This window comes from Dendronephthya gigantea, unplaced genomic scaffold (assembly GCF_004324835.1).
Source record: "Dendronephthya gigantea isolate DGI-Jeju-01 unplaced genomic scaffold, DenGig_1.0 000088F, whole genome shotgun sequence".
Classification (NCBI taxonomy): Eukaryota; Metazoa; Cnidaria; class Anthozoa; order Malacalcyonacea; family Nephtheidae; genus Dendronephthya; species Dendronephthya gigantea.
Genome location: NW_021163098.1, coordinates 818,720 through 829,858, shown reverse-complemented (window position 1 = coordinate 829,858; position 11,139 = coordinate 818,720). Strand labels below are relative to the sequence as shown.

The window sequence follows — 11,139 nt, the reverse complement described above, 5'->3', positions numbered from 1 at the left end:
TCGGATTTATTTTAAGTTATTCAAAATATTTTTAGAAAATTCAAATCTAAGATTCTGAACCAAATTTAAGAATCATGCGTGTGCATCTAGAATTTTGATGTTCACGTTTTACTTTACAATTCTTAAAAATAATTATAAATGTAATAATCAAATAGTTTTGTGAATATTCATATAAATATACTTGTTACTATTCTCAATAAAACAACTTCAAACCTGTAGTATGATATGTCAACTCCTCGTTCCTCACTCGTTCCTCACTCGTTCCTCACTCGTTCCTCGCTCGTTCCTCACTCGTTCCCCGCTCGTTCCTCACTCGTTTCTCACTCGTTTCTCACTCGTTCCCCACTCGTTCCTCACTCGTTCCTCGCTCGTTCATCACTCGTTCCTTACTCGTTCCCCGTTCATTCCTCACTCGTGCTTTGCAGATACAATGTCTTTATTAACGATCGAGTTTTTACACAAAATAATTTTGGTTATTTACTCTTCATTATCAAATCTAATTGCATGACCGGTTTGTCATCACTGGTGGCAAATTATTTGTAATCTTTGTATATATGACAATGTGGGACTCAATATATAAAACATCTGAATTAATCCCCGCAATACGTCTATATAATTTTTTAAATTACCTGCCCGGAACCGATACTCTTTTCCTATACCCTTTGTGTTGAATATGGAAGGCCAGGCCGTTTCCAATTCGGCTTTTCCAGTGTATGCCGCCATCTCGGTATACTTGTATCCAAAGTTTACAAACGCATCTCGTAGTCTTTTTGCTAAGATCATGATGCTTAAGTTTTCTTATGCTGTCTGCATCATTTTGCTTTGTTAACAAACGACGAGTTTTTATTGCAAGTGATTGTAGTCATCATTAAATTCGATCGAGCTACATGTAGTCTTGTCGTCGCCATCTTTCAAAGTCGGTATCGGGTAACGCAATAGCATATTATATCCCAGCTTACCAAACTCACAACAATATTTTAATGATTTGTGTGGGATTCTTGAATTATCATACTTGAATGAAACTATTAAGTGATGATACCGACACACTCTTTACATTTTGCCCCTGAACTCGTTGTGATTCATTTGGTGCTCTCAGGCCTAGGCCTGTTTCAAACGTCTTGCTTCTAACGCCTATAGGTCTACCCCGCATTTTGATCGCGTCGAATGCAATTTAAACAATAGGTAATGAGATGATAAACTTTATAAAGCTTCATATCATCTCATTATCTATTGTTCGAATTGCATTCGGCGCGATTGAAATGCAAGGTATAACCTAGGTCTAAAATGTACTGAACTGACGCATATAAAAAAACAGATAATCAACGAGGATGCCTCATTATCAATTGTTGTTAATGCAATCGTTTGAAACAGGCCTCAGAGGCTGCCGGCTTACATGATTCAGCTTAGCCGAGATTTAATGAACGTGAGATGACTTTAAGGTATCGAAATGAGAATATACAGTATAATAACAATTACATGATCCATGCTGACAGTGGTGTAGTCTTCACAACAATAGCATGTGTTTGTTCCGTTCCATAAACATTTAAATGAACTCAAGCTTCGTTGAATCTCGGATAACCGGGCCTATGTAAATAGCCCCTTTTAGATTATCCAACAGAATATCCACAAAGCCGGTTGAGATAAACTATATTGTTATAATTTGTCCATGCATCAGGCTAAAACAACGACTGCACATAAAAAATTGTCATAAAATATCCTCGTTAGCATTTTCGCCATACCCCACTGCACGCGCGCATGAGACAAAGGTTAGCTGGTGAAGGGTTGAGTTTGTGGGCGATTTTTCTGAAGCAACTCGTCAATATCACGCAGTGGACGTGAAAATACCCGGCTAAAAAGTCGGATGGTTTTAACCCATGCACCTGAAAGTTATAACTAATAATTGGATCTATAGCCTTATTTTATTTAGAATAAATCCCCCTGAGCAAAAACCGTACATAACTGACCTAAAAAGTGCCAGGGCATTCAAAATTTCAACAATAATTGATTTAAATAGTTTGGGGTTTTGTTTCCCTCTGTAGATAAAATGGTTGACTTTCAATATTGCTAGTAAAGTTATGACGATCATCACCGTTCTGGTGTCTGCGACGGCACTTCATCTTTACGTTTTCCAGCATTAAGCCTTGCACTATTTTACCTAACAGTTCATGAAATACTAGGCCCAAAAGTCATATAAGCAATGCCTGGTCTGAACATTTAAATAATTATCACTTACACTTATTGATTTCTCTCTGCTTTGAATCTCTAAACAATCAGGATATTTCTACATGCACTGTTCTGAGAGATATGGCCGACAGACTGGTTTGTTTCATCTTACTAGTCGGCCAGATGCTTCCATTCTTCGACGGTTAGGATTTCCTCGGTTGTTTTTGAAAAGCATCCAAAGCGGGGTTCGTAGATTGGCTGAATAAATTAGACAAGCATTGTTATAATTAGAAGGTCTCTTGTTCCATCAGGTCAAGCTTGTTTGTACGTGGCGTAATCTCATTATCATCTTATTATCTATTGTGTGAGTTTCATTCAATGTACGTGCATGAGCTAAATACGACCTTAATTCAAAGGTATCAACCACAAGCGAAAGATTACTAGGGCGGATAGTGCTATAATCTCACTGAGTTTGTAGCGAATCATAGTGCAGTGATATAGGTTCTAAACCAGCCAGCGAGATTTGAAATAGCGAGGCAAAACATGTCAAATATGCCCAACGAAGAATGATGCTCTTCAGTCTCAAGCCGGCCGCACACGAAAGCTACCTGCATGTAGAGCTAATTAAGGGGCTTTTTACATGAGCCCGGTTTCCCGAGATTCGCAATTTCCCTCAGTGTGAGATGACGTTTTGCCGGCGAGGTTTGCTCACTCATGTTCATTACGAAAATACACAGTATATCATTTGGTTTTGACTTTATCTTGATTCTTGATTATTCATTTCGATTAAAGAATGACAATATCTTGACCATCTTTATGGTATACAAATTAGGGCGGACTTCATGGATCGAGTTTTTAACCTTCACTTGTTTAGTTCTAATTCTCTGACTTTTATTGCATGATAGCCTGCTCTTTGTCTTGTTGTCATCTGGAATGCGTGTCGAAAACTAGATATCTCTGCGACACGCTTTTGACTGAAAATTGATCGTGTGTCACATGTCACAAATTACATTTAAGATTTGCTTGATTCTTGAAATACCACCCAAAGCTGAAAAGATATCACAAATCATGCATGTGAAGTGTCAGTATAATCATTATTTAGCATTTATTAATATACAGTTACCTAAATTTCCGTGTTTGGATGGCCTGATCCAAACACGGGCTTCGACCAATCAAAACACGCGTTATATACATGTTATTTTATAATACTCCGAAAGTTCAAGTAATGAGTGCCATATCAATATGTCTCCACAGTCACGCGTCTGTACGAACTCTCCTGAGAAAAGGCGTTTATAGATCAAAACGTCTAGAAGTGTTTTTATCTTTTCCGTTGACCGTTGGAGCCTGTTTACATGATCCACAAGCGCCACACAACTCATCTCATCGTCGTCATGAAGATTCTTAATCCTAAAGAGTATTGTAGGCATAGGTTCCAAATAACCAAAAGTACTTGGCCCGGATATACCTAGCTATACGTATTTTAAATATACTTAATTCATGTATTGTAAGTGTAGCTTCACTGAGACAGAAATTCAATGTCAACGAGTTCCCAATAAATCTACAGGGGTAGACGCGGTGCGTAGAATGAAACGAACTCGACGTAGGAATTTTGATAATTTATTAACAGGATATATACAGGTTTGGGTCGAATAAGTCAATTGAGAATATTGCGTCGTTTCGAATTTGGTTTGCAGACGCACCAACTTTAACTATCATGTGCGTAGATATAGCTTTGATCGAGGTAGAATAAAGATAGAATTTTTTTTTTGTCTCACAATGCGAATAGAATTGTAGCATAAACCTTTGCTTTCTTGCAAGCGTCCACATTCGAGACTCAGCGTAGAATGAATAACCTAAGCTAGGTAGGCTGTTTTTGTGTGGAATGAACTGGATTTCGAAAACATAGAAACGCGGTGTGTTTTTGTGACGGACATAGCGTGGCTAGGCAAGGCAACTGCATCGCGCATTTGCTAACCAAATTTACGCATTTGATGTAAATCTTTGCGCTGAAACGGAAATTAACAACTTGTTTTTTCCAGAAGGTCTTTTACAAAAAAACAAACTTGAATGACCTTCCGTTTCGAAACCAACAGTAAGAATGTTGGACATTTGATATGTTAAGAATGTACATTCGCAATAATATAATACAAAAAATCGATCTCTCACATTCAAACTTATTAACGCTTTGGATGGATGTATGGCTTGGGATGTGTGTGTGTTCCTTTCTCGTTTTAAACCACTACCTAAGATCTCAAGGCCTAGACACTCTTAATGATTGAGGTGGTGAGGGAAAGGGACAAATTTACATTCTTAGGTTTGAATATGCCCGTCAAGGGTATAAGTATGGTAAACACGGATAACATTTTTGCCAATATTATTACCTGTGTTGCAACTAATAATATAGGCAAAAATGTCCTCTGTGTTTACCATAAATACTTTTGACCTATATATTCCAAAATATTTGTATAATAGATCACTAAACGTATGCGTTTTTACGAGTCTTTGTATTCCTACCCATATCGTATTTACATATAAATTATGACTGATTGATTAATTGATTGATTGACTGATTCATTGATTGATTGATTGATTGATTGATTGATAGTCGGTGATCACAGCATGACATGAAGTGCTCTGTTATTCTGAATAAAATTTCGTCGTTCCTGACCGCAACATATGGGTATCCGTGACATATGAGAAACCTCCATTTCACATAATTGACAAAGTAAGTTAAAAAAACGGTTTGAGTCGTCCGTTCCTATTTTATATGTGAACATTGTTGTTTACCTTTGCAGAGCGTCTCTAAATTCTAATATCCCGTTGGTGGATCCAATAAATATCGGTTTGTAACCACCGTTTCCTCGATTCCTTCATAATGGCCCTTTGAACTCAAGTAAAGAGCACTTGAAACATTAGCCGGTAAATATCCGGTATGAATTACTGTAGGCTATAAAACAAAGCATATTAGGCAAAGTCAGAAAGTTGTCAGAGCGCGCCCTCTTCATGCAGCAGTATAAACGAAACAGAAGAACTGATATTTGAAATTAAAAGAAATCATTATCATGTCGTTTTTCATTTCGCTATTTGTGGTGAGCTATTTATTTGTGCTCACTCCAAGCGTGGAATCACTAATTCCATTTTGGCAAAAAATAACCACCGCAAGACCAGTTGATCACAAGCGTATTATGACAGTAAGTCGAGCCCTTTCTAGCTTCTTCGCAGTGGCGGATCTAGGGGTGTGCAGAATAAATAACACAGCTTAATTTTAAATTCAAAACACCTTAATAACAACGCTAATGGTTATAGATTTGAAAGGAATATTTTTACATTAAAATCTGCCAATTTTAAGCTTTAGTAATTTATTCTGCACATCCCTAGATCCGGCGCTGCTTCTTCGCAAGTGCTATTAAATAAATAAAACTGCATCAGTATACAGCGATTTACCGCTTATAGCGAACATATATGTTTATTGTATTTTAGGCTTCAAGGCAATCCCAACGAAGGAAGAAACAGCTGAAAAGTTGATGAAAAGTTTTCTAACCACAGCCAGAGTGAGCGGCAAAGACAAACCACGACGTCGTACTAAAGTGGAAGATACGGTGGCGATATTGGACTCATCTGGGTCAGTTGGAGATTGTGAATTTAATAAAGGAAAGAGAGCCTTGAAAGATCTGATGATGATTCGCCGTCCTCCTATTTTTGTGAATTACTATGCTGGTGTTGTGTATTCAACAACGGCAACTGTGAAATTTAAGTTTTTGCCTGCCTTTGAAGCTGCTAAGAAAATGAATGATTTTTTTTATGAGGGAGGAATTACAAATACTGCTGACGCGCTTAGTAAAGCTTATGATTTGCTCTTTGATAAAAATTCAGGTATGATTACGAAGTAACTCGCTATAATCTAAGTAATTTGCTGTGCTAAACCCAAGCTACGACTTAACCAATATCGTCCCTTCCCCGTAGACAGGCATTCCCGTATGTAATTGTTGGGAAAGTAATTAGTTATTTGTCATGCACTGAATTTTCTCCAGGTAGCCATTTTCCTTCGAGAAAGATGGTGTTCCTACTAACAGACGGGAAGTCAAACAAAAATCAAGATCAGACAATACCAAATGCTGATGATTTGAAAGATCACAATGTTGAGATCTATGTCGTTGCAGTGGGAGACTTTACTAGTGACATCAACGAGGTAGTGGACATTGCGTCGTCGCCTGAAACGCATCTTCTCCGAGTTAAAACGGTTGGAGACTTTCTAGGCGTCGTTAAACTTGTTGTCAAAAAAGTTGATCCTGATACTTACAAAGTGATTAGTAAGGTTCCACCTCCATGTTGAAACTTCATGCACCGATGCTCCCTGCATTAAATTATTGCACGGTATTTCCATGTCATCACTTTGTATACAATTAGTTTGATAGAGATGTAATGTCAGCAGCTTTGTACGCCGGTCAATTGCAAGCTTTTTTAACAAATTTGCGACTTAATTAAATACCAGTAGTCTGTAGTCGGTGTCCTTGTTTGATATATGTTACTTTCGGGGACAGTGCCCTGTGCCCTTTACTATACCATAATTATATAATATTATGCCATGCATTCACCATTTCATCTTAATTTTCATTTTAAGGCTGTGCTACAATCAAAATAAAAAATATTTGTGTTTTTCTAAAATCTACCTCCGCTGCGCTAAACTGCTTTCGGCACCACCGTCCTTCAGTAATCCTTTTTGCGCATCACGACTTTTCGTTATCTCTAGCTAACCCTGCATCAGTAAACACCATTGAACTCGATATAGCTGAAAAACTATAACTTCTGTCTTCCGATAAATGGCTTTAACTTACCTTGCAGAGTGTGTTGTGTACTCCGCAAGGTATTAAGCATAATTTATATCAGTTGAATACACTTAACAGCAGCAGATTGCATGCAATTCAATTTAGATTTAAATCAGTCTAGACTTGTACAATTATACCTGATAAAATGCCAATTTTTAAAGCTTGACCACTTTTGGCGATTATACTGAATCTTGTAAATAGGAAAGCATTCAAACAACAACTGAGTCATATGATTTGCAAACCAGATATTGGTTCACTATTTACACAACATCTCTTTTATTGATTAACGAACAAGTTAAGCCAAAAAATTATTTCTAATTGCAATAACCTATAATCATCTTGCATTGTCTGAGTTGCCATATATAATTACAAACAGAAAAGTTTCTCACGTCTTTCCCTTCTCTTTTTGGTTTCCTTGGAGCAAGGGCATGAATATAAATTATACTTTTCGTTTTCTTTGTTAAATAAATACCAATTAATACCAGGTGATCTACGGTTAAGGTATGAAACGTATAGTATATATATTGCACCAAACCTTGGTCTTCTTAATAAACATTTTTTATTGTAACGTTAATCAATTAAAGGCGGAATATCAGATGTTACGAAAAGTTTAACTGGCCTCGCTAGCCAGCTGGCCTTCGCTGGCTACTGACCAGTCAATCGAACTCCGTGGAATATCAAACTTTCCGTCAATTCCGTGCTTGACGTCGCTATACACACATATCTAATAATATAGCAAATATAGCAATGGACCATTGGTAGCATATTTTTTTTATTTTGTGAATAGCGCACGGAAAATTATCATTGCTAATTAATATTTTTGGTATTTTTTCAGTTTTCGTTTCAGTAATTCTGTGATTTCTGTCACGCTGCGATTGCCTGGAAAATGCCTTATTTGTATACCATTCGTATGTGTACACTCTTTCGAATATCATACTTGCAAGCCTATATGAATAGACAAAACCGCTTAATCAAACCGCGCAAATATTCGATCGGTTAAAGCAAGGCCCTAATATTTATGTATTCATTTCATCATTGCTCCGTTTTTAGAATACCACACACGTGGCGAAGCCAGCCTTACGATTTTGTCCCGTTAAGTAAATTTCAAGTTAGTATAATTATTCATCTCCTTAGAAATAGCTACATTGTTTTCACAGTCAATGAACACCAAAATATATACCAGCATAGGCTATAACGGGACATTTTATGATTGCTCCGTTCTTGAAATACCATACAAAAGCTGAAAGGATATCACAAATCATTAATCACACGATTGTTATTATTGTATATCACTCGAAAGCTAAAGCTGCCTGGTCTCATGAAATATAAGTATCATTTGAAGTGTCAATGTAATATAATTTCTTCAGTATTTATCATTCAAAAAACGACATACCACGTTCATACTGAAAATAAAATATCATATTTCGTACAACAAACACGAAAAAAAACAAGGTAGACACGGATTATAAACTACTTCAAGGATTAAAACTACGAGTCGCATGCAAATTTTTGCTGAGTATTTTCTAATAAGTCTTTTAGAAATAGAGAAAAAAGAGATATACACGTTCTATTTCTTCGTTTGTGCGGTCGTCTTAAGAACGGAGAGATAATAAACAATCTTATTATATGGCACGCGGTCTCGTGACTAAAATGGCGTGCGCTGATTGGTTCTTTGCCGGTCTGGAATCCCCCAGTGTTAGACCGGTGCCGCAGTAACTGTGCAACCCTCTTGCACTTTTATTTTTGACACGAAAAATATCCGGCGACGGAGAACGGACGAAGAAGAGCATTATTTGGTACATGTGAATATTATATTAATTCATCTTTGATTTTTGTTAATATTACTGTATCATTCTTATTTTAACGAGTAAAAAACAGAGTTTTTGAAGCCACTTCAGTGCTTGCTTGGCGACTGGCTGGCGAAAGAGCCGATAAGAATGCTGCAGCGCATTGTACAAATAAATAAACTAAATACTGTATGCCATATAATAAATCCCTTATTAACCGAATACGTTCGGTCCGTACTGGAAAAATATCAGACCTCAGTCTTTTATGTACTGTCAAGACCTCGGTCTGATATTTTCCTAGTACGGACCTCAAGTTCGGTTAATAAGTGGTATATATTTATTCTGTAACCCAGAATAATTCCAAGAACTCTTTTAAGTTGATGATGTTTAAAGCGGTGATGTAAAAAAGCCTTAGTCAGGTAATTCCTCGAAAAACGACATACGAAGTTCATACGGAAAATAAAATATCATATTTCTTACAGCAAACACGAAAAAAACAAACTACTTCAATGATTATAAACTACTTCAACGATTGTAAACTACTCCAAGAATTATAAACTACTTCAACGATTGCAAACTACTTTAAGGATTATAAAATACTTCAAGGATTATAAACTACGAGTCGTTCCTATTTCCGTGACTAACCTGTGATAATCTTTTAATCTTCTCCCAGTGTTTATGTAATTTTATTTGACTATATATTTCATTTTGATTTAAAAAAGTTTACGAAACATGTTTTTAAAAAGATATTTTCCAAATGACAGCTAAAATGCTGACGTTCTCATTAAAATACAAACATAATTGTATATCACCATTCTTTACTCGTTCAAATTTCGCGCATGTGTACAAACACCATGACCATTGCATGCACGGCCAAGGTCCATGATATAGGATTTGGGCAACTTTGGACTCCGCTATGTTCTGTCACAATACCACACAATATCACAACTGACGTGACGTATACGTATAGCCAGCCTGACGATTTTGTCCCGCTATGTAAATTTCAAGTATTATAATTATTCATGTTCTTAGAAATACATTGTTTTCACAGTCAATGAACACCAAAATATATACAAGCATAGGCTATAGCGGGACATGCTATGATTGCTCCGTTCTTGAAATAGCTACCACACAAAAGCTGAAAGGTAATCACAAATCATTAATCGCACAATTGTCATTATTTATTCTACATATATCACACAAAAGCTAAAGCTGCCTGCATGGTCTCATGAAATATAATTGCTGCCGTGCACCAGCACGCTATTCTTGCACGCATATATATATAGTCGAAATCTGGATTTGTGTCTATCCCTCTGTCTATCACAGATTTCCGGGTGTTTTTTTTTACGGAATGAGGGGGAGCGCTGCCTTTTTAATATTTCACTCATATGTTGATAAAAATCGGCAGAAAATTTTTTAAAAGGGCCCCTCCATACGGCTGATTTACATCAAAGTGTTAAGTAATGAACATTTTTGTGTTCGATATAGAGGTAAGGCCGGTCTTCCACTAGCGTTTATTTTCGCGCGAAGCGACATTTTACTTTTGTTTTAGAGCTCTAACTGCAACCATCTGGAACAAATTGCTCAAATACAAAGGAATAAAGTCGCTTCGCGCGAAAAATATCGCTAGTGGAAAACCGGCGTAAGCAATAGGGCTGTTTATTCGAGCGAAAATAAGCCGCGGCTTATTAAAGTCGCGAACAGCACGTTTATATTATTCCAAATTGGTCGCATGCAAACACTCCTATAAACGACTCAAATTCGCTTTCACAAGTCCCGGCTTCTAAGACAGTTTTTGCAATGTAAGCCTAAATTGATGCTGAACACCAATGTTTAATTTAGGATTTGGTCGCCCCGACTTAAATTAGCCGCGGTTTATTAATTTATTTAGCCGACGAGTTATTTTCGCTCGTATAAATGGCCCTAATGTATAAATTGATCAAAAACAACTTTAAATGTCTCACTGCGACTAAAGTAATGTAATTAACAGATCTAAATAGTGGCTTAATTGTTCTAGACCTAGGTGTTGATTTATTATCTTTCTCTGTGGACAATGATTGTGATATAGCCTGACAAAATAAAGTTACTTACAATGAAAATGTTTAGTTGTACAGAGACAGAGGAATAAAATTATGGGGAGACATTACATGTCTTTCACTATTTGTTCGAGGCATACCACATTTTGAATCCACTGCCTGTAATAATTTCTATATGGTTTCATCCTTTTGTACGTGCATATAGTACCAAATATATCTTTATTTTAATTTGATAACATGTTCCAAAAGTGCTTAGCATGTGTTGTTTTGATTTTCAATCAATGGTAACAATTAAATATACTATAGCTAGTTTTGTCTACTCTGTTA

At 36.6% G+C, this 11,139-nt stretch overlaps 1 protein-coding gene across 1 annotated transcript; it reads left to right on the top strand.

Moving 5' to 3' along the window:
* The first annotated feature begins 5,338 nt into the window (after positions 1–5,338).
* Positions 5,339–6,764, top strand: LOC114533286 (collagen alpha-1(XII) chain-like). The gene is made up of 3 exons (XM_028554791.1): positions 5,339–5,354; positions 5,644–6,036; positions 6,195–6,764. The coding sequence occupies exons 2-3, from the start codon at positions 5,688–5,690 to the stop codon at positions 6,494–6,496; spliced, it is 651 nt and encodes a 216-aa protein (XP_028410592.1). The 5' UTR covers positions 5,339–5,354; positions 5,644–5,687; the 3' UTR covers positions 6,497–6,764.
* Positions 6,765–11,139: the final 4,375 nt, after the last annotated feature.

Coding starts and splice junctions, on each gene's coding strand:
- LOC114533286 (XM_028554791.1), top strand. CDS start 5,688: ATGAAAAGTTTTCTAACCACAGCCAGAGTGAGCGGCAAAGACAAACCA. Junction 6,037..6,194: donor GCTCTTTGATAAAAATTCAG/GTATGATTACGA, acceptor AATTTTCTCCAG/GTAGCCATTTTCCTTCGAGA.